The sequence below is a fragment of the Malus domestica genome, chromosome 13, assembly GCF_042453785.1.
Source record: "Malus domestica chromosome 13, GDT2T_hap1".
Lineage (NCBI taxonomy): Eukaryota > Viridiplantae > Streptophyta > Magnoliopsida > Rosales > Rosaceae > Malus > Malus domestica.
Genome location: NC_091673.1, coordinates 14,756,140 through 14,780,609, shown reverse-complemented (window position 1 = coordinate 14,780,609; position 24,470 = coordinate 14,756,140). Strand labels below are relative to the sequence as shown.

Here is a 24,470-nt window from a genome sequence, read left to right as displayed (position 1 = left end):
TAAGGATAGCTCTATGGCAGCATATCTGGCATAAGCACAATTGTTGCTTAAGCACTTCCACTACCAAATCATCCAAATTCCTCGAGCTGCAAACAGTCATGCAGACACTTTGGCTCGCCTCGCCTTAGCAGTGGAAAACAAAATTGGGAGAAAAATTTAGGTCGAATTGTTGGCAGCACCAAGCACCATGGTCGCGGAAGTGTGCAACTCACAACAGGAGGATAGTTGGATTACCCCGATTTATAAATTCCTTGCGCATGGTACCCTCCCAAACGATAAAGTCCAAGCTAAGCAAATTCGATACAAGGCTACCCGTTACTTGATCATTAACGACCAACTATACAAACGGGGTTTTAACCTACCATACCTAAGATGCCTTATGTTAGGATTAGAGAGTTGAAATATATTGTATGCATTACATTGTGTGACAGGTGTCATTAGGAGATTGGGTGTATTATGTCCTAGGGTAGTTATACTGTGAGTATTTATATTGTAAGTCTGAGTCTTGTAAAGGTTAAGGTGTGAAAGAAGAAAAGATTGCTCTTCAAGATTCTCTCTTACTCTCAGAGTGTTTTCCCTCTCATTTCTCTTCACGTTAACATGGTATCTTCGCCGATCAAAGGCTTACGCCATTGATTTCGATCCTCCTGCTTCCGCTCCTCGTGCTTGTTGGTGATCGTTCTTGGTGGTGTTTCAATCGATTGTTTGTCGATTCTTCTTCGGTTGAGAAAGTCGGTCATTTTGTTGCCAGTTTTCGTCGGTGATTTCGTCGGACGTGTTCGTCGTTGCTTGTGTTCAGCTTTCTTGGTTGGTGGTTGCTCGTCGGTTATCTAGAGGTAGTGTCTTCTTCATCAATTTCTGCAAATCGATTGCGATTTCTTGCAATCTCTGGTTTGTTTAAACCCTAAGTTTTGGGGCTTTTTTCATCTGCGTTGGTGTTTGCGTCTGTGCGTTGCCTTCTTGGTGATATTGGAGGTGCAATTTGTTTTTTTTAGCGTTGGCAATACTGTTAATGTCAAACTGGATGACTCGAATTATGTTACTTGGAGTTTTCAAATGGAATTGTTGCTTGATGGTAATGGAATTCGTGGATTTGTTGATGGTTCTATTCCCTGTCCATCTAAGTTCAATGCGTCTGACTGTGAAGGAGAAACTATTGCTGCAATCCTTGTGTTGTCTGATGCCTACAAAGTCTGGGTTATACATGACAAAGCTTTGATGACTCTTATTACTGCGACTTTATCTCCTGCTGCTCTTTCTTGTGTGATTGGGTGTCAGACGTCTCAGGAACTATGGACTAATCTTCGTGAACGGTTTGCCAACTTATCTAGAACCAGCATTGTGCAAATGAAGATTGATTTACAAAACATTAAGAAGGGACCTGAATCTATTGATGAATATCTTAAGAGGATTAAAGATGCTAGGGATCAGTTGTCAGCTGTTGGTGTTACTATATCTGATGAAGATATTGTTATTGTTGCCCTTCGAGGACTTCATCCTGAATTTAACACTATCAAAGCTGTTATCCGTGGCCGAGAAAATCTTGTTTCTCTGAAAGAATTGCGGTCTCAACTTAAGGCTGAAGAATCCACGTTGGATGAAACCGCCAAGCATATTCCTCTTATGTCTGCCATGTTGGCTCAATCCTCAAGTTCTGCATTTATTGCTGGTAGTTCTTCTGGTACAAAATCCTTTCCTCCAACTCTGCAACCAATGCCACCAATGCATTATCCACCAATGCTACCAACGCAGTATCCATCTCAGGTGCCTCCTGTGTTTCCTTCAGGACCATTTGGTTTTGTCTCTCAACAGGGTTCTGGAACCTACAACAATTTCAGAGGGAATAATTTCAAGGGAAAAGGTAAAGGCAAGAAGTTTTTCTCTGGAAATCAGTCCAATGTGTTTCCACAGAATTTTTATGGAGCCCATCAATCTGCTCAGTTTTCTCAACCTGGTATTCAGTCTTCTTGGTCACAAGGATTCTCTCCTCAGTCATTTCAACCGCTGCAAATTTGTCAAATCTGTGATTGGAAAGGGCATTCTGCTCTTACTTGTTTTCAGCATGGCTGTCAAATTTGTCATCGGGTTGGTCACACGGCTGCAACCTGTTTTGACAGGACTGGTTTCCCTGCTTCATCCCAGCCACCACAAGGGTATTCTTCATCTTCTCAAGGCTATCCCGGTTATCAACAGTCAATGCACCCTGTGCAGTTTTCCTCTTCAGTCCCATTTGTGCCTGGTGGGTCATCTCAACCTCAGGCCCATGTTGCTATGCATGAGCGCCCTTCTTCTTCCTCTTCTGCACCATCACATGAGTTCTGGCTTTTGGACTCCGGGGCCACTAATCATATGACATCGGACTTGTCTAACATTCAAATGCCTGTTCCTTATCCCTCTACTGAACAAGTCACTGGTGCTAATGGTGAAGGTTTGGATATTGCACATATTGGCAGTGCTAATCTTCATACTCCTTCTCATACTTTCAAACTTAATTCTGTTCTGCATGTTCCTCAGTTGTCTCAGCATTTATTGTCTATGCATCAATTGTGCAAAGACAATAATTGCAGATGTATTATTGATGAATCTTCTCTCTGTGTACAGGACAAGGTCACCCAACAAACTCTATTTCAAGGACTGAGTAATAATGCAATGTATCCTCTTCTAGTGCTCAAATCTTCTTCCCACCGTCCAGCAGCTTATATAGGGCAAAAAATGTCTTCTGCTTTATGGCATTGTAGGTTGGGTCATCCAACTAATTCAATTGTACAAATAGCACTTCGTAAGTCATCCATTCCATTTTCTTGTATCTCATCCCCTCAAGTCTGTAAACCTTGCTTGCAAGGCAAGTTCACTCATTTACCCTTTCCCTCTCCTGCTTCCAAGTCTGTAACCCCGTTTGAGGTCATACACACTGATGTGTGGGGTCCTTCTCCTACTAAGTCCATTGAAGGGTATCGGTATTATGTGTCTTTCATTGATGAGTGTACTCGCTATACTTGGATTTTTCCATTAATCAATAAAGCTGCTGTGTTTGGTGTTTTTGTGCATTTTCATGCTTTTGTTGTGAATCAATTCAATGCTTCTATCAAAATTTTGCAAAGTGATGGTGGTGGAGAGTATACTAGTCATTTGTTTCAGAATTTCCTTCAAACCAAAGGTATTATTCATCAAAGGTCTTGTCCTTATACTCCAGCCCAAAATGGCCTAGCTGAACGGAAAAATAGGCATGTTATTGAAACTGCTCTCTCTTTACTTCACCAAGCTTCCTTGCCTGTCCTGTTTTGGTATCATAGTTGTGCTACTGCAACCTATTTAATCAATAGGATGCCCACTTCAGTTTTAGGTATGAAATCTCCCTTTGAAGCTTTATACAACTCTCCACCCAAGTTAGATCATTTAAGAGTGTTTGGGTGTGTCTGCTACCCATCCCTCAAACCTTATCGATCTAACAAACTTGAGTCCAAAACCACTGCATGCATTTTTTTGGGGTATGCCTCTCAGTACAAGGGTTACATTTGTTATTCTCTTCGCAGTCACAAGTTAATTGTCTCTCGCCATGTCTTATTTGATGAAGATAGTTTTCCTGGTGTCCACTCTCCCAAATTACATCCAGTTTCTTTGCCATCTGGTTCTTCTCATGTTGTTCATCACAATACTTTTACTCCTGTTCCTATTATACCTATACCTCTTCCACAGGTGTTTGACCATTCTTCTACTACATCATTCCCTATTACTCAGTCTCAGTGCTTGCTCAATGGTGACCTTGTTCCCTCTTCTACAAGTACTTCTGGAAATTCAGCGGATCATGAATTACATCCTTCTACTGCCACTTCTCAGGCTACGGATTTGCAACTTGTGTCTATTCCTTCCCATAATTCCCATCCAATGCAGACTCGATCTAAATCGGGGATTTTCAAGAACAAGACAGCTTTTCCAGCTCAGGTTCAGTGTGACAGTATTAAAGAACCTTCATCTTACAGTGTTGCTTCTAAATCCCCTGAATGGCAACAAGCCATGCATGAAGAAATGGCAGCTCTTACTCAGCAACAAACCTGGACTCTTGTTCCTCTTCCACAAAACAAAAATCTTATGGGTTGTAAATGGATTTATAAAGTGAAAAGGCATCCTGATGGGTCTGTGGCTCGGTATAAAGCCCGTCTTGTGGCCAAAGGGTTCTCTCAAGCTGCAGGTTTGGATTATTATGAAACTTTTAGCCCGGTGGTCAAACCTACTACTGTTCGGTTGTTGTTTTCCTTGGCTGCTACGTATGGATGGCAGTTGAAGCAATTAGATGTCAAAAATGCGTTTTTGCATGGTTTTTTGGAAGAAGAGGTTTACATGTGCCAACCACAGGGGTTTGTTGATCAAGTTCATCCTGAATATGTCTGCAAGCTTCACAAGTCCCTTTATGGTCTAAAACAAGCTCCTAGGGCTTGGAATGATCGGTTCACCAAGTTCTTGTTTACTTTGGGGTTCCAGTCTTCTTATGCAGATTCGTCTTTGTTCATCAAGCATGATGGTCATTCTATGGTTGTGTTATTACTCTATGTGGATGATATCATCCTCACTGGTGATAGTGATGAGGGTGTTCAATTTGTGATTCAACGATTAACTACAGAGTTTGATATGAAGGACTTGGGCCTGTTGCGTTATTTTCTTGGGTTGGAAATTGAGTATCATTCCCAGGGTCTTTTTGTCCACCAGTCCAAATATGTGAAGGATTTATTGCATAAAACAGCCATGACTGATTGCAAGTCTTATGTCACTAATTCTCATCCCAATCACAAGTTGCTGAAGCACAGTAGTCCTCCTTATAAGGATCCTACCACCTATAGAAGTATTGTTGGTGCTTTACAATACTTGACTTTCACTCGGCCTGATATTGCCTACTCTGTGAATCAAGTGTGTCAGTTTATGCAAGCTCCTTTGGATTCTCACTTTGTTGCAGTCAAACGTATTCTTCGGTATCTCAAAGGTACATTAGGCTGGGGTATATGTTTCAGACCTGGTTCTTTGGATTTAAAAGCCTATACCGATGCTGATTGGGCTGGGGATCCTAATGATAGGCGGTCTACGACTGGGTTTGTCATCTTTCTTGGACAGAATCTCATTTCATGGAGTTCCAAGAAACAGCACACTGTCAGTCGCTCTTCTACTGAAGCTGAATATAGGGCGATGGCTACTACCACTGCCGAAGTGGTTTGGCTCCAACAACTCCTCAAGGACTTTCATATTTCCAGTTCTATTTCACCCATATTCCACTGTGATAACATCTCAGCAATGACTCTTGCCACCAATCCTGTGTTGCACTCTAAAGCCAAACATATTGAGATTGATTGTCACTTTGTGCGCGAACGTGTTCAACAAGGCACCATTACTCTGCAATATGTTGCTTCTGAGCATCAGTATGTCGATATCTTCACCAAAGGCTTGTGCTCCTCTCTGTTTCTTGATCATTGTTCCAATCTTATGCTCGGACCTTTCTCCCATAAGATTGAGGGGGAATGTTAGGATTAGAGAGTTGAAATATATTGTATGCATTGCATTGTGTGACAGGTGTCATTAGGAGATTGGGTGTATTATGTCCTAGGGTAGTTATACTGTGAGTATTTATTTTGTAAGTCTGAGTCTTGTAAAGGTTAAGGTGTGAAAGAAGAAAAGATTGCTTTTCAAGATTCTCTCTTACTCTCAGAGTGTTTTCCCTTTCATTTCTCTTCACGTTAACACCTTACGCCTGTGGAGGCAGAAATTGTCCTTCAGGAAATACATGAAGGAGTCTGCGGAGATCATGCTGGATCTCGATCCCTAGCACACAAGGGTTTTCGCCAATGATATTACTGGCCAACACTCCACCAAGATGCCATCAGAATATCTCGCTCATGTGATAAGTGTCAATGCTACGCAACTATTCCTCACTCCCCTCCCGAGCCGCTCACTGCTATGATCAACCCTTGGCCTTTCGCCCAATGGGGACTTGATTTGATCGGCCTAATCCCTGCAGGGAAGGGCAATGTCCGCTATGCAATCGTTGCAGTTGACTACTTCATAAAGTGGGCTGAAGTAGAACCCTTGGCAACCATTACTAAGGCAAAAATAGAAGACTTTGTATGGAGGAACATCCTTTGCAAATTCGGCATTCCTAATGCGATTGTCACTGACAACGGGCGACAGTTCGACAACAATAAGTTCAGGATGTTCTGCTCTAAGTTCAACATCAACTTATGTTTTGCCTCCCCAGCTCATCCCCAGTCTAATGGACAAGTCGAAGCCATTAACAAAATAATCAAGCGAACTTTGAAAACCAGCTTGGACAAGGCTAAAGGTTGTTGGCCAGAATTTGTACCCCAAGTTCTTTGGTCATACCGCACTTCGTATCGGACATCAACAGGAGAAACCCCATTCTCACTTGCCTTTGGTACAGAGGCAGTTATCTTAGTTGAGCTTGAGCAAGCAACGTTCCGAGTCCAGAACTACGTGCAGAGGGAAAATGACAAATAACTTACCCTCAACTTAGATCTAGTCGAGGAACACAGAAACCAGGCTCATTTGAGGAATGTCGCATACAAGCATCTCATCTCCAACTACTATGACTCAAGGGTCAAACCTCGTTCTTTCAAAGTGGGGGACTGGGTATTGAAGAAAAGATTACTCTGCGACAGAGTCCCGAGTGAAGGAACATTTAGTCCAAACTGGAATGGACCGTTTGAAGTTGTTGGCATCAGTCGCCCTGGCTCTTACAAGCTTAGAAGCTCCGATGGCAAGACCCTTGGCCATCCATGGAACGCTGATCACTTGAAGTACTATTACAAGTAAACTCACATTGTACAAGTGTTAAACTTCAGCCGTTCGGCATCCTATGTAACGAAGACTATTTGGCATGAATTCAATAAAGAAGTGATTTAGACAACTCGGTCATAATCCTCTTACATTCGTAGCAATGAAACACTCAGGTTCAAAGCTTCAACATGAATGCTTCCAACATGAAACAAAGTCTAAGTATATGTCAACAAGACTATACAAATAAACGAACAGCTTCACAGTATATTCATTCAATCATACATTCCAATACATTCATAGATAAGCCAACTGTGCTTCGAAAGGGTTCAATATACTTTGTGTCATTCGACACTTGCTACAATGTGCCTCGAAACCTTGCCCTTATTCTCACCAACCAAGTGATGAAATGTGAAGAAGGAACTCATCTTCATGCCACCAACCAGGTGATGAAATGTACAACCCGTACTCTCCTTCATGCTACCAACCAGGTGATGACATGTACAACCCGTACTCTAATATCATTTGGCAACTTGCCACCTATGCCACCAACCTGGTGATGAAGGAACTCATCTTCATGCCACCAACCAGGTGATGAAATGTATAACCCGTACTCTTCTTAATGCCACCAACCAGGTGATGAAATGTACAACCCATACTCTAATATCATTTGGCAACTTGCCATTCATGCCACCAACCAGGTGAAGAAGGAACTCATTTTCGTGCCACCAACTAGGTGATGAAGGAACTCACCTTCGTACCACCAACCAAGTGATGAAAGCAACTCACCATTCATTCCACCTACCAGAAGACGAGTGGTACAACTTGTACATGTGAACTCATAGCATTCACAAATAATAAAAAACCCTCAAGCTTGACAACTCAACTAGGGGAGAACTTATGCCCAACAAGAGTTATAGTCACCAACAAAGTCTTATTGGAATCCAACAACAACTTCAGTGCATGGTATACGAAGATCAAGCTATCCAGCCCTCTTGCATCTGCTTCAGACATTTCTCCTCTGTAACAATGCAAACACTACAACTCGTAGAAAGGTTCACACATTCTTAATCAAGACAGTGTAAAGCAAAACCAATTTATGGTGCCAACAAGAGCTTCATTAAATGAGTTCAACCACAATTCTCAAAAGCTTCACACACTCTAGATCAAGACAGTGTGAAGCAAAACCAATTTATGGTGCCAACAAGAGCTTTATCAATGGAAGGCAATCACAATTCTCAAAAGCTTCACACACTCTTGATCAAGACAATGTGAAGCAAAACCAATTTATCGTGCTAACAAGAACTTCATCAAAGGAGTTCAACCACAATTCTCAAAAGCTTCACACACTCTTGATCAAGACAGTGTGAAGCAAAACCAATTTATGGTGCCAACAAGAGCTTCATCAATGGAGGGCAACCACAATTCTCAAAAGCTTCACACACTCTTGATCAAGACAGTGTGAAGCAAAGCCAATTTATGGTGCCAACAAGAGCTTTATCAAAGGAGTTCAACCACAATTCTTAAAAGCTTCACACACTCTTGATCAAGACAGTGTGAAGAAAAACCAATTTATGGTGCCAACAAGAGCTTTATCAATGGAAGGTAACCACAATTCTCAAAAGCTTCACATACTCTTGATCAAGACAGTGTGAAGCAAAACCAATTTATGGTGCCAACAAAAGCTTCATCAAAGGAGTTCAACCACAATTCTCAAAAGCTTCATACACTCTTGATCAAGACAGTGTGAAGCAAAACCAATTTATGGTGCCAACAAAAGCTTCATCAATGAAGGACAACTACAACTCGTAGAAAACTTCACACACTCTTGATCAAGACTGTTCGAAGCAAATTCAATTTATATGGTTCATCCAAACCTTCGACTACTACAAGGTGTGACTTGCATCACAATCTCTTGCTCAACAGTGTGGAAGCAAAATTTGTATATGTTGTCTCTCCCATATTTTCATATTTCTAGCCCCCCCCCCCCCAAAAAAAGGGGAAATTGGAAAACTCAACAAATTTCTAGTTTTCCCAAAAGAAAAAAAAAACAAAAAAGGGAAATTCAACAAAGCTTCATCAATGGAGGACAACTACAAATTATCAAAAGCTTCACACTATCTTGATCAAGATAGTGTGAAGCAAAATCAATTCATGGCACCCAACAAAACTTCACCTACAAAGCTTCACCACAAAAGTTTCACCAACAAAAGCTTCAACAAATGGAGGGCAACTACAAATTCTTAAAAGCTTCACACTATCTTGATCAAGATAGTGTGAAGCAAAATCAATTCATGGTACCCAACAAAAGCTTCACCTACAAAGCTTCAACACAAAAGCTTCACCCACAAAAGCTTCACCCACAAAAACTTCACCCATAAAAGCTTCATGTGAAGCAAAATCAATTCATGGTACCCAACAAAGCTTCAACCTCAAAGCTTCACCTACAAAACTTCAACACTAAAGCTTCACCTACAAAGCTTAAACATATATATGTATATATATTTTTGGAAATTAAAAAAAAAAAAATCGAAAAAAAAAAATTGCCTAGGCCTCCTCTTCTTTGGGCCTAACAATTTTCATAACAAGTATATATGAAATAGGAGTTTTGAGCTACCACTTAGAAAGGAAAACGGTGAAGTTTTGTTACTTTGGAAACTTGGCTACTAGCAAGACACCTCATTCGTCAACTCCCTCGATTGGAGACTTGGGGGACTCCTACCATCTGCTACTGCACCTTGATACTTGGAAGTCTCACAACCACTCAGTGACTTGGATTTTTCAAGTCTCCAACCGAGAAGTTTTCCTCACTCGGGAAATTAAGAGAACATTACCTCAACCTACATGCTTCACTCACAAAGCTTCAACATACAAGCTTCAACAAAAGAAAAATTTCAAAGAACTTAGTGAAGAAGGCTTTGGTGTATTTAACACAATACGTTGAAATGAAGCAAAGCTTATTTATTGATATCTCCAATAAGTTACAAATATGTACATATACATGAGTCAAAATAAACAAACAAGAGGGAGCCTTCACAAAGGTTGCTTAGGAGAAGTCTCAGCAGTCAGCAGAGCCCCAGAAAGAGAAGGCACCAGAGGGTGATCATTCTGAGTCTCAGTACTGGACAAAACCCCAGAAGGAGGAGGCATTAGAGGTTGATCATTTGGAGTTTCATTACGCGGTACAGCCCCAGAAGACAAAGGCAATAAATGCCTTTGGAACAAACCCATAAACCTTTGATGATCAAGTAAAATCTGACCATCATATTCCTGCATCTGGTCAAGCTTCATCTTCATGTTTGTAGCATAGTCATGTGCAAGCCTGTACAACTGTTTATTCTCATGCTTGAGCCCTATAATCTTATGTTTGAGACTTATCACTTCAGCCGCCAATGATTTAACTTGGCGGGTTCGAGCAAATAGTCGTTGGGCCATATTAGACACAAAACCTGCACACTGAATACTGAGAGCCAGAGAATCCTTAACAACCAACTCATCAGACCGTTTGGAAAGTAGTATGTTATCTTTGGGAGTGAGAAGGATCCTGGCCACTATCGCAGCGGTCATATCATTCTTCATCACAGAGTCCCCAACGGTAAGAGGACCAGTAGGGGATAAGAAGGATGGGCGCCATATGTTGTCATGAGGAGTCATGGTTGCCTCTTTACCAAAGTTCAAGTCAAAACGACGGTCGGATGTGCCAGACATTTTCAGAAATGAGGTCCAATAAATATCTGAAGTACCAAAATAAGGGGAAAATTCCTACAAGCAATAACTTTCTGAACGTACTTCTTGCACACAATTGGTGCCCCTATAAAAGAAAGGGCAGCATGGCCGTTTGTTCAAAAATCAAAGAGGCACCACTCTCCGAATTTCGAGAAGCAGATTTTCCTGAGTAAAATATGTCGACAATCCCCACATGCAACATTAGCTATTCGAGTACCACATATAACTTTGCCAAAGATCTCTGACAAAGTTTAGACACATAAATTTTGAAGGTCCAGCTACCCTACTATTACCCACAAGGGTAAATGAACAACATCACTGCTTGATAACTGGAAAGTCCCTATTTGTGTCAACCTCTGTGCTCTGTGGCAAGGCAGATTGGCAAAAATGCCCAACCTTTACTCACATTCGAGAAAACACTCCCAACAAGATTACTTTATCAAAAATCAAAGAGGCACCGCTCTCCGAATCTCAAGAGCCAGACTCCAAACATGATTACTTTCTAAAAAATCGAAGAGGCACCGCTCTCCGAATCTCAAGAGCCAGACTCCTAACATGATTGCTTTCTAAAAAATCGAAGAGGCACCGTTCTCTGAATCTCGAGAGCCAGATCCCTGACAGGATTGCTTGTTCGAAAACTGAAGAGGCACCGTTCTCCGAACTTTGAGAGCCAGATTTCCTTGGATAAAGCTTGTCTGCAATCTTCACACGCAACATCAGATTTCCAGATACCACAGACCATTTTTTCAAAGTGCTCTGACAAAGTCACGTGAATCTTGTAGCTCCCACTACATTGCTATGACCGAGAAGGGTAAAGGAACAATATTACTACCGTTTTTGGGACAATTCCTATATATGTCGACCTTCATCCTCCACAGCTAGGCAAACTTGCAAATGAAAACAAAATGCTCAACTTTTCTTCACATCCGAGAAGGCACTCTCAGCAGAGTCTCTCGAAATACTCAGCTTATTTTCCCCCCGATAATACCTCTGCAAACAAGCCACACTAGAGCAAGAGTATCTCATATCATCAGGGTTAAAAGTAAGAGTATCCCATATCATGCTTTTTCCCTGTCTTTTCCTTTGGCCTTGTTCTTACCTGCAAGACAAGGAGAAAGAGAGCAATCAGTCAGCACTTGGAATCAAGCTTCTAGTTAGGAACTGACTACCTAGAACTCATTGCCTGATTACTTACCTGGCATTGCTCTCGAGTACTCATCTTCAACATCTTATGCTTCCAAAAAAGATACCACATCTGCCTGAGGAACAGATAGGGCAAGTGAGAAGGATACAAGGAAGCATGTGGAGACAAGTGCAACAGAACACGTGCCGATTCATCTATTACTTTGTCAACAGCAAAAGTATCCTATATCATCAAGGTTGAACTCACACTTGATTTGATAGACTTGTTTTGACCCTCAAATTCTTGAGTCGGCCTTATACTCTGGAGGAAAATAGAAAACCCTTCAGCCTAGTTCAAGAATAAGCTTGTGGAAAGTTACTTCTTCAAAAATAAAAGTATCTCATATAATCTCTTCTCTTTTTTCTTCTTTTTATCCTTAATGCTGCCTACAAGATAGGGAGAATGAGAACAATCAGCCGGAACTCGAAATCAAACTTCTGATCTGGGACTGATTGCTTGGAGCTCTGATTGCTTACCTTGTCTGTCACCTCTTTCGGCAGATCTCCTAGTTTGGCGACTTGGGGGACTCCTACTACATGGTTCTTGACCAAGCCTAAAACTACAAGTAAGCTTCAAGTGAAATTGATAAATTACCTTGTGCATCTTCACTGGTAAAGATACCACCTCTGAATGGAGGAAAAGTACTTCCAGAGAAGATGCCACATCTACCTATGAGACAGATAATGCAAGTGAAGATGATACCACACTTCGGTACTTAGAAGTTTCGTGATTACTCAGCGGCTTGGATATTGCAAGTCCCCAACTGAGGAGCTTCCCTCACTTGGGAACTTAAGGAAGCATTGTTTGTACCATACTTGACCAATCCCGAAACTATTAAGCACCGGTCAACGTTATACTGTTAAGGACCCAGAAGAGTTTCCCTCCAACCAGGAGGCCAATCACAGTGCGACACGTGTCAACATCAGAAGCCAATCACAGCGCAACACGTGTCAACATCAGAAGCCAATCACAACACGACACATGTCAATGTCAGAACAAAGCTAGAAAATCTTCTATAAAAGGAGATCATTCTCCCACAATATTTCCTAATGTCATTTGTACTAAATCATTCACTAGTACTCACTAAAGGAGAGCTTGAACCTATGTACTTGTGTAAACCCTTCACAATTAATGAGAACTCCTCTACTCCGTGGACGTAGCCAATCTGGGTGAACCACGTACATCTTGTGTTTGCTTCCCTGTCCCTATCCATTTACATATTTATCCACACTAGTGACCGGAGCAATCTAGAGAAGGTCACAAACTTAACACTTTCTGTTGTACCAAAGTCCTAGGCCTGGCAATTCCTGACACGACCCGATAACCCGACACGACACGACACGAAATTAACAGGTGTTCGGGTCGACACGATAACGAATCGGGTCTTATTGGGTAACCCGATAAGCACCTGTTAAGATAACGGGTTGATTCGGGTATACACGTGGGTAACACGATACACGATAACCAAAATATTAATTTTATAATTTTATAACCCTAAAAAAATACTATAATAATTATATATATATATATATTAATTTAACAATTTTATACCCCTAATAACTATAATAATTATATATACATATATATATTAAATTAAATATTAAAAATTGTTGACCATTGGATCGGCTTAAATATACATAACCATTCAATTTCTTAAGTGTTATATGTACAAAATAAATAAATTTAAATCTACTTAATAAATATATATATACCATTGAACTTGATGGGATACGAATTCTACAAAACTAATTTCAACGATCCAACCGTCAACCTTGTTTGTATATGTTTTGAGATTGCATCAGCAAAAAATTGTAAAAAAAAAAATTCAGAGATCAAGTAACAGAACAAAACTTTTCGACGGTTATCAACAAAAAATCACGATTTAACGGTTATTTTAACTCCGATTTTGATGATTTTTTACAACTACACTCCTTGACCCTATATAAATACAATGAATGAACTCGATCTTCAATTTAAAATATTTACACTAGTGGATACTACAAAATCTTATGTTATACTTAATGAAAGTATGAATAAATTCTTAAGTGTTAGTGAATCTATTGTTTTGATGGGATACGCATTCTACGAAACTAGTTTCAACGATCCAACTGTCAAACATGATTGTATATACTTCAAGATCGCATACGCCAAAAATTGCAAAAAACAAACATTCAGAGATCAAGTAACGAGATAAAACTTTTCGACGGTTATCAACTAAAAATCACGATTTAACGATTATTTTAACTCCGATTTTGATGATTTTTTACAACTACAATGCTTGAGCCTATATGAATACAATGAATAAATTCGATCTTTAATTTAAAATATTGACACTAGTGGATGTGGATACCACAATATCTTATGTTATATTTAATGAAAGTATAAATAAACTCTAAGTGTTAGTGAATCTATCGTTTTGATGGGATACGCATTCTACGAAACTAATTTCAACGATCAAACCATCAAACTTGTTTGTGTATGCTTCAAGATCGCATACGCTAAAAATTGCAAAAAATAAACATTCAGAGATCAAGTAACAGGACAAAAAATTTCGACGGTTATCAACGAAAAATCACGATTTAACGGTTATTTTAACTCCGATTTTGATGATTTTTTACAGCTACACTCCTTGACCCTATGTGAATACAATGAATGAACTCGATCTTTAATTTAAAATATTTACACTAGTGGATACCACAAAATCTTATGTTATACTTAATGAAAGTATGAATAAACTTTTGAATGTTAGTGAGTCTATTGTTTTGATGGGATACACATTCTACGAAACTAGTTTCAACGATCCAACCGTCAAACATGTTTGTATATACTTCGAGATCGCATACGCCAAAAATTGCAGAAAACAAACATTCAAAGATCAAGTAATGGGACAAAACTTTTCGACGGTTATCAACGATAAATCACGATTTAACGGCTATTTCAACTCTGATTTTGATGATTTTTTATAGCTACACTCCTTGACCCTATATGAATACAATGAATGAACTCGATATTCAATTTAAAATATTCACACTAGTGGATACCACAAAATCTTATGTTATACTTAATGAAAGTATGAATAAACTCTTAAGTATTAGTGAATCTATTGTTTTGATGGGATACACATTCTATGAATAGTTTCAACGATCCAACCGTCAAACATGATTGTATATACGTCGAGATCGCATAGGCCACAAATTGCAAAAAACAAACATTCAGAGATTAAGTAACGGGATAAAACTTTTCGACGGTTATCAAGTAAAAATCACGATTTAACAGTTATTTTCACTCCGATTTTGATGATTTTTTTTACAGCTACACTGCTTGACCATATATGAATACAATGAATGAATTCGATGTTTAACTTAAAATATTTACACAAGTGGATACCACAAAATCTTATTTTATACTTAATGAAAATATAAATAAACTCTAAGTGTTAGTGAATCTATTGTTTTGATGGGATACACATTCTACAAAACTAATTTCAAAAATCCAACCGTCAAACTTGTTTGTATATGCTTTAAGATCGCATATGCCAAAAATTGCAAAAAAACAAACATTTATAGATCAAGTAACGAGACAAAAAATTTCGACGGTTATCAACTAAAAATCACGATTTAACGGTTATTTTAACTCCAATTTTGATGATTTTATATAGCTACACTCCTTGACCTGATATGAATACAATGAATGAATTTGATCTTCAATTTAAAATATTTACACTAGTGGATACCACAAAATCTTATGTCATGATGATTGATGAAAATTGAGGATTTTTTAAAAGGAAAAACATGCAAGCTTTGAGTTCCATTGGCAAGATTTAAACTTTTGAGAAATGCTTCACAACCTTGAAAACAAAAACTCTTTTATTTTGCATATCCTTGCACATTTAATATTTTGTAATAGACTAGTAGTGTATAGATGTTTGTTTATTATGCTCTTATTTTCGAGTGTAGATGTAGTACTTAAACGACAAATGTGTTTTAATGTTTTGAAGTAATATTTATGTGGCAATGCATGGTATGTGCAAACTTAAGAAAAAAAAATATTTTTCTTAACGGGTTATAATGGGTCATGACCTGTTAAGGACCCGTTAAGATAACGGGTGTGACACGACACGAACCGTTAAAATAACATGTGTTACACGAACACGACAGACACGACTTGTTTGCCAAGCCTACAAAGTCCTCACTGATTTTGTGCATCAACACACTAAATAACTATTACTTCCAACTAATTAACCTCCTATTACAACTATCTCAACAAATTGACAACTCTAAGATTTATCATCAACTGAGTCATTTACAAAACTATCCTTAACAGTAGATGTACAAACCATGCACAACTAACTGTCTTGCTGCACTAACAGGACTCGATCAGTTGTTAGCCTGTTGATGCACAATGTCGTTCAATCTCTCTATCAGTCGCCATTGGTTATGAAAGTTATAGGGGATGATGAGGTTTTAATTCTGGAAAACTCCTTTCCTGGCTGCCAATTTTATTTCTTCCTTGAGAATAAAAAAAGGAGAAAGATCGGGGTGGGGGAAATATCAGTTTATTAATTTATTATTTAGTTCTAAATAAAAAATAATAATATATGTCAGTATGACGACTTATGATTGGATGAGATGACTAATGGGGGTGAAGGACATTTTTTTCCCCTAACGAAGATTGAAAATTACTAATTGAATTGATATTGCTAACGGACTTAACCACAGTGTTATGAACAACTTTTTCACGACATTGGCCACTTTAAATTACGGTCTCACCACCCGGATCACGAAAGCATATGGTCTAATTTTTATATTCTAATGAGTAAATTATTAAAATGTACATTGCCACATCAGCACGTTAACAATTTATGTGACAGACAAAATTAAAATATTATTGACAAAAAAAGATGTCATGATATTGTGTCTGTTACATACAACTAGTCAAAATGTGCTTGTAAACTATCTAGCGTAACAGTAATACAACACGTACATCTAATGCTGTTTTGAGATGATGCAAATATACTTCAAAATGTTCAAAATACTTCTGTGGTGACGTTTGAGGTTACGCAACACACGTATACTTCCAAACTAGGTGACGTTTGAGATGATGCAAATAAAAGAATGAAAAGTGGCAAGGCTCATACCTTTTCAGTCAATAAGTTCTTCTAAACTCTTCTATATATGGCGTGTAAAGCAAGCTACGTAACGCAACGCATAGATGCTTTCAGAATTGTGGTCACACCTTTTTAGCTCCCTGAACCATCCTCTAGCTACTTAAGTAGTTGCAAACAGTTTCTGTGACTCACAGGAGAAGAAAGAATGTCAGGCCCTCAGTGCTGCTCAAACCCTCCGACCCTCAACCCCTCCAGCGGCACCGGTCATGTCGAAAAGCTTGGCGGTCTCGACTCCTATGTCACTGGCTCCCCTGACTCCAAGCTCGCCGTCCTTCTCGTCTCTGACATTTTTGGTAACTTCCCCACCACTTCAAAAACCTCTCTTTTTCTTCATATGATAATCTAGCTTATGTGACGTTCAGTTTTAGGTGAAAGTGTGTATTTTGTAACTGCTTTGTAATGGTACATGTTTGATTTGTCATGCAGGATTTGAAGCTCCAAACTTGAGGTATGATGACTACTATCTTCGGTTTTTTTCGATAGCTAATTTTATTTTCAGTCCTTAATGTGCTAGATTAGTTCTAAGAATCGCTTTTTCTTGAATCTGAACTTTTTATGCTGTCCTTTTTTCGATTTCGGATACTGACTCGGGGCCTTTAGTTACCCTTGCTGGTTAAGTTTGATGAATAATTTACTTAAAAAGTACAATCGTTAAGGAAGAAGAATAAAAGTTACAGTAGGTCTGTAATCTATGTCTAACTTAATTTTCTAAGGTATTTACAACCAAATTCCAGTAGTTTCGGATTGTGGGACTTTTTAATGACCCTTTCTGATGGTTTGAAGATCCAGACCTATATTCTTAAATTATTCACTCTAAAATCTATGGAAGGCTTAAATTTCACATGCCAATTGCTGACATCAGAGATTTTCATCGAAGAACAACTGTGTGTTGAATCACTGTATAGTTACCATGTTCCCATATATCCTTCACCTAATGCCACCTGCCTTCCATTGTAAAGGAAGCTTGCTGACAAAGTTGCAGCTGCTGGGTTCTTCGTTGTTGTCCCCGACTTCTTGAACAAAGACCCTTATGTGCCTGAAGATGCCAATAGACCTCTTCCTGTTTGGATAAAAGATCACGGACTGGTTGGTTCTTTTATCATTGTCTACTTATGCATATCCGTTACCATTTTGTTTTGTTAATGATTGATCGAGGTACTTCTACAAGAAATCTCAGATGTTTATGTGAGTGGGTTCAGCTTGGCAGTCCCATGACTGTTGTTATGTTAAAAACTTTATGGTTGTTCACAGCTACGCTGATTCCACCTTCTGTGGCAATGAAAAAATACGAGTCCTAGCATTGGGGTGTTATAAAAGTTACTTTGCAATTTGGATATGTTCAAGTATTGTTAGGTTCTGAATCGTATTTTTGGATTGATAGGACAAGGCATTTGAAGATGCAAAGCCAGTTCTTGAAGCTCTAAAAAGCAAAGGTGTTTCTGCAATCTGTGCTGCTGGCTTCTGTTGGGGAGGTGACTTCATTTTCCTCTCTCGTTAACATCTTTGTTGCTCTATTTCATTTTTCCTGGCATCTATTTACTTTTATTTGTTGCTTTGTCGGTTGACGTTGAATTATTTGAGCTGTTTTCAGCCAAGGTTGTGGTTGAACTTGCAAAGCACGCCTTAATCCAAGCTGCTGTTCTGTGTCATCCTTCATTTGTCACTGTGGATGATATCAAAAGTAAGATATCTGTATTAATATTCAGAAAAAATCTACTTAGAAACCATTATTGGAACAGAAAAAACAAATAATTAGCCTCACACTCATTCTGTGATCTATTCCTGGAACTACTTTCAGAGGTTAAGGTTCCGATTTCTATACTTGGAGCTGAGATTGATCGGATGTCCCCGCCTGAACTCGTGAAACAGTTTGAAGAGGTTTTAACTGCAAATGGGGTAGGAACATCCTTCATCTTCAATACTTTGTGCCTTTGTTTATTTATTCTAATCATCGACATTTCCAAGTTGAGATGCCTTGCGAACTTTGTCTTTCATATTATAATATTATGACATGTAATTGTGCATGGTTTAATACTTATAGGTAACTTGCCCTTGCAAAAACAACTTGTAAGGGAAGGGTGCCCGAGAACTCATATACCAATGCTGAGATATGGTTTTCGAAAACGTTTTAATTTGTTCTTTTCGAAGAAATGATAGAACAACACCAAAAACAGCCCCTTCCACGTTTGCGTTCACTACTGTGGTATCTTGTAGTGGTAAACTTTCGAAATTGTTGAAACGATCGTTGGTTTTGTGGAATCACAGGTTAAGAGCCATGTGAAGATATTCCCGAAAGTGTCACACGGGTGGACGGTGAGGTACAATGTTGAAGACAAAGCAGCTTGTAAATCTGCCGAGGAGGCTCATCAAGACTTGTTGGATTGGTTCTTGAAGCATGTCAAGGGAGTGACGTTGTCAGCGTAGTGGTTTTCCTTATCTTATCAGCTGCTCTCTATTAGTAGTGATTAAATAATGCCTCTGGGAGTTTTATGTACCAGTACTTCTTTGTAAAGTTTTGTAGTTTGAACTGGACCGGCGTCCTCCATGTAACCCGGAAGAACCTCCCACACCATTTCGCTGTCATATACGTATACTAGTTGGAGATGCCCTATGGTTTTATGCCTCCCACCAAAAATGAGAGTTTTGTAAGCGTCATAAATTTGTTTCCGATTGTTGACCCTAAAAACTACCAAGCCTACGTGGCGCGCAGACCGAGTAATCTATAAGCTAACTACGTCATTCGGTGAATGCGGGGCGTGCCAACTCGTCGGCCGAGCTCGGCCGAGGAGTAAATTTTGTTGATGTTGCGTTGGATGCGCGGTTGACTTCTGCGTCTTGCGATTGCGGTCGAGAAAGGAACACGTCTCGGCCTCTTGGGCTCTCGAACCTGAAGACAAGGTTACTATTCTTACGAAGTTCAATATCAAATTCGGCTTTCAATGTGCCGAATGTAATAACTGTAACACCTCACTTTGCCGAGAAGACTGATGAGATGACCTCGATCAATAAGGATTCAGAAATCTTCTCGACCGAGACTTGGATAGGTAATCAACCGTCCTCGCTGCAGTGCTGTTGATGCCAACGGAAGATGCTGCGAGACCGGCTGATTCTACGGTGACAGAGCTATCTATGCCGACTTAAGATATCACCGGTTGCTTTCACAGTGCTGTTGATGCCAACGGAAGATGTGTCAGCGAAAAGAGAAAATAAAAAATCTCAAAGCTGTTGAGAGAGTTTGCGCAGGGCAGTTTTTGTGTGTTGAATTGGAGGTCCTTCACGTTGCACATCGCCTCTGTATTTATAGGAACAAATGTTGTGTGGCGCAGCTTCACACTACTTCAAGATTTGATTTTAATTCAAACTCGTCAGCTAGAATCCCAGTAAAAGACTTCTCCAGATAAGCAACAGCCTATTTTTTAGAGGCATCATTATCTCCTAGACTCGGCAATAAAGGAGGCACTGCCAAAAAACCACCTTGATAACGTTGTTTTCCTTCCACGTGTATTGCGCTTTCCATAGCATGCCGACTGCCTACCAATTATATATATATACACACACACACACACATATATATATATATATATATATATATATATATATATATATATATATATATATATATATATATAGTTGATGGCCTTTCAAATCGTCCATCACCTGACAACTTTCCTCACCATTATTAAAAAAAAAAACATTTGTTTTTTCCTCCTTATCCTTTGCATGCCTCAAAAGAAACCGTGGACTATCTCCTAGTCCAATTAGAACTTTATGTCCACCACTTTGCTTCCAGGTGCAGCTATGCACGCAAAATAAGATCGAATCTAATCCCCAAAAACATAATCACGTGGCCAAAACCAACATCTCATCCAAAGGCAATTGAGATATAATCAAATAATAATTTAAAATATTACTGAGAGATAACATCATGATTAAAATCATAATATTATGCTTTAATAATGATAAAAATTATCTTCACTTTGTCATCCAAGGATTGAGAGCTATGCTCACTCAACGGCCTTGATTGCACGGGCCGATGGTGTAAATTTGGGTCCAAACACCGATACATAACCATTTCGGTTTTAGTTGTAGTTTTTACATTTTTGTTAGGATGAAAGGAGAAAAAGAGGGATGAGCAAAAGGTAGACGCATGTTGGTGGAACCGGAAGAAATCTGCACGGAAGAGAGCGCAAACTAAAAACTAAAAACCTGAAAACAAATTTAGTTGGTTTTACTTTCCTAGTTTTTATTTCCAACATTCTTCGTCATCTCCCCCCTTCCATACTCTTTCTCCACCCTCGTCCATTGTTCATCTCAATTTCTTTATAAATTTTCTCTCTATCGAGAAAAAATTAAAATAAAAACTAAAACGAATAGTTATCAAACGGGTCTTGTATTGATTTAAAACTATTGATATTTAGTCAATTGCAACCAATTCAATATGAATTTAGATTCGAAAAACTTAGGTCCGCGAAGATATATTTATTAATTTATACAGCAATATTTAAAAAAACAGTGGTGAAGCCATGAATTGTAGGGAAGAGGGCAACATTTAAAAGGATAAAATGTCCAAAAAAAGAAGACAACTATTCGAAGTCTAAATCCATGGTTTGCAGAAAGATTAGTCACTATTTCATTTAGTTAAGTGACCTCATTTGATGAGAACTATCCAGAATATTGAAATGAGAATTTGTAGTAACCAGAATATTGAAAGGAGGATTTGGACTATCCAGAATATTTGAAGGAGGATTTAGACTAACGAGAATATTTGAAAGAGAATTTAAGCACTGTTTTTTTATAGTATATTACCATAACATAATTAAAAGTTAAGGAGGTCATGTGGGTGGGAATGGTAGAGAGAGAGAAACCCTCTTATTCTTCCTGATATCTTCTTCATTGGAATCAAAGCCGCAAAAAATGCAGATTTTGTATTCTCTGATTTAAAAAAATAAAAAACAGCAATAAAACTTTGATTTCGAATTATAAAATAACTCGATGAAAAAAAAATATGGCGAACGTAGCACAGCAGCATCGATAGCATCCTTCATTCAAGCATTTCATTGAACACTTTCCGGGGAGGTTTTGAGGGGCGTATTCCTCGCTCTTCATGAGGATTTTCGACGGGCACCCCTCTTTGCTCTGCTCTCTGCTGTAGCTTCGCCCCTGCTAAAAAGAGGAGAAGTTAGGTCTCATAATGGGACATACACTAACTAGGTGTTGAACTCAAATAAATATGGCTTAAATGTCAAAATGGTCCTTGTGTTTTACCTTATCAGTGCCGTGTTTTCAATTTAGCCAAATTGACCCTTGTGTTTATCTTTGTCAGCTAATCTTAGACAATCTTTTAAAGCACCGTTAAGATTGACATGTACCCGGTACATAAGAAGACCAAAATATAATTCCACTATAACCTATTAAACCCACGCGAAATCAAATGATCGACGATGATGCCTCATAAATGTTTTCTTGGTGATCTCTAAGGAGTTCAATTTCAAATTGGTTTTTTGGTGACCTTGATGTAGTTATATATTATGTCTTTGATTTCTTTGTGCAGACAAGGATGTACATGAGATCAAATTTATGCGAATGAGAACAAATATAGTTCCACTACTACAGAAAGTGAACAAGGTGTCAACAAACTGTTAGCAAAAAATTCTCAAAAGCCATTCAAACTCAAAGACTCGACCTCGGCACAATTACCCTTGCGATGTAGAGTGGCAGAACGCAACGCAAGTGGACTGTAATCTTTCAAATCCTTGGTTTATTTTCCAAGATAATTGTCCTAAGTGGAGCGTATTCAATTAAGATTTTGAGAGTATTTCAGGGAATTTAAATCTATAGAATTTGAAAGAGTTTAAGAGAAAAAAAAAAAGAATTTCTAGAGATTTTGAGTGAATTAATTATAACTTCCAGAGAATTCACATGAATTGTGAGAGAATTCTTTACATGGGGTTCATAGAATTTGATCAACAATTTCCTTATTTGTACAGTGAAAAAAAAGGCTTGGTGTATATCATACTACAAAATTCCAGGAAATAACTACGTGTTTAACTGTTTGGGCCCAAAATAATAGTTTGGGCCGAGTATAGAATCATTCTCGGCCCGGAAGGCCTTGCGACAAGAATACCATGGATCGTTCAGTACGTGGGCCTCCAAACCTAGGTCGGCTAGGTCATAACGCAAGAAGTCGAGTCCTAGTGCAATGAGGAGTCTCGGCAGGACCCGGAAGCGAATCCGGCTCGGTTAAGGACTAGGTTCACAATCCTAGTGAAAATAGGACTGGTCGAGTTGTTGCTGATCAGGAGAAGAAGACCTAGTCCGAGTAGGTTTTTAACTCGACCATGGGGGGAGCCGTTGCTATAAATAGGAGAGGCTGTGCATCATTCAAGCCCCCTGCAAATCAATACAAAACTGCCCTGCGCAAACTCTCAACAACTTGAGATTTTTTCTTTCTTTTTCGCTGACACATCTTCCGTTGGCATCAACAGCACTGTGGAAGCAACCGGTGATATCTTACGTCGGCATAGATAGCTCTGTCACCGTAGAATCAGTCGATCTCGCAGTATCTTCCGTTGGCATCAATAGCACTGCGGCGAGAACGGTTGATTACCTATCCAAGTCTCGGTCGAGAAGGATTTCCGGATCCTTATTGATTGAGGTCATCTCATTAGCCTTCTCGGCGAAATGAGGTGTTACGGCGTATCGAGCTCGGCGCTTTGCTCGCCGAGTCATTTTATGATTGGATATTCCCAAGTGGGATTTAGAGTTCGGCATTCGGACGGCCGAACCACGTTCACCATTAAAACTTATATTTGCTTTGAATATTTGTGCCCTTACACTCTGGTGTCGATTCGGCGTGAGTTTACTCTGACGAATAACATCACTGTGACTGAATCCGACGACGACGACTCGTGAACTTCGTAAGAATAGTAACCTTGTCTTCAGGTTCGAGAGCCCAAGAGGCCGAGACGTGTTCCTTTCTCGGCCGAAATCGCAAGACGCAGAAGTCAGACGCGCACCCAACGCAACATCAACAAAATTTACTCCTTGGCCGAGCTCGACCGACGAGTTGGCACGCCCCGCATTCACCGAAGGACGTAGTTAGCTTATAGATTACTCGGCCTGCGCGCCACGTAGGCTTGGTAGTTTTTAGGGTCAACATTTTGGCACGCCCAGTGGGACTCAGTGCTAGACTACGAAGTTCATGCCAATTGAAACACGATCGGTAAAAAAGAAAACAGCTATGGGAAAGTCGACAGCCGATCTACCAAATCAGAATGCAGGACACCATGTGCCACAAGCGCAGAATCCCATCAGCGCCGTGACACCTGAGTCCACGAGCGCAACTCGCCGAGAGAGGGAAGTTAATCTCGACGGTCAGGTTCGCAGTCTTGAAATTCCCGACAGGAACACTTGCGTTCTCAATGAAGGAGTAATATAAGATTGTGATGAAGATGGTGGCGAAGGATCCGATCCACCCACAAGGTCGTTTCTTCGAAAACGGCTTGACGAGCAATCTCGGATAGTTGAACAGACATTGAGTCGAGGAATTGATAAGCTTCATGACGTGATACGTAATTCCAGTGAAGCACAAACCAGATTACTCGAAATATTGGTTAGTAA

At 39.4% G+C, this 24,470-nt stretch overlaps 1 protein-coding gene across 1 annotated transcript; it reads left to right on the top strand.

Moving 5' to 3' along the window:
- The first annotated feature begins 16,842 nt into the window (after positions 1 to 16,842).
- LOC139190741 (endo-1,3;1,4-beta-D-glucanase-like) lies at positions 16,843 to 19,485 on the top strand. Its single transcript, XM_070811203.1, has 7 exons — positions 16,843 to 17,143; positions 17,277 to 17,298; positions 17,810 to 17,936; positions 18,232 to 18,322; positions 18,442 to 18,531; positions 18,649 to 18,746; positions 19,116 to 19,485. The coding sequence occupies exons 1-7, from the start codon at positions 16,996 to 16,998 to the stop codon at positions 19,272 to 19,274; spliced, it is 735 nt and encodes a 244-aa protein (XP_070667304.1). The 5' UTR covers positions 16,843 to 16,995; the 3' UTR covers positions 19,275 to 19,485.
- The last annotated feature ends 4,985 nt before the right edge of the window (positions 19,486 to 24,470 follow it).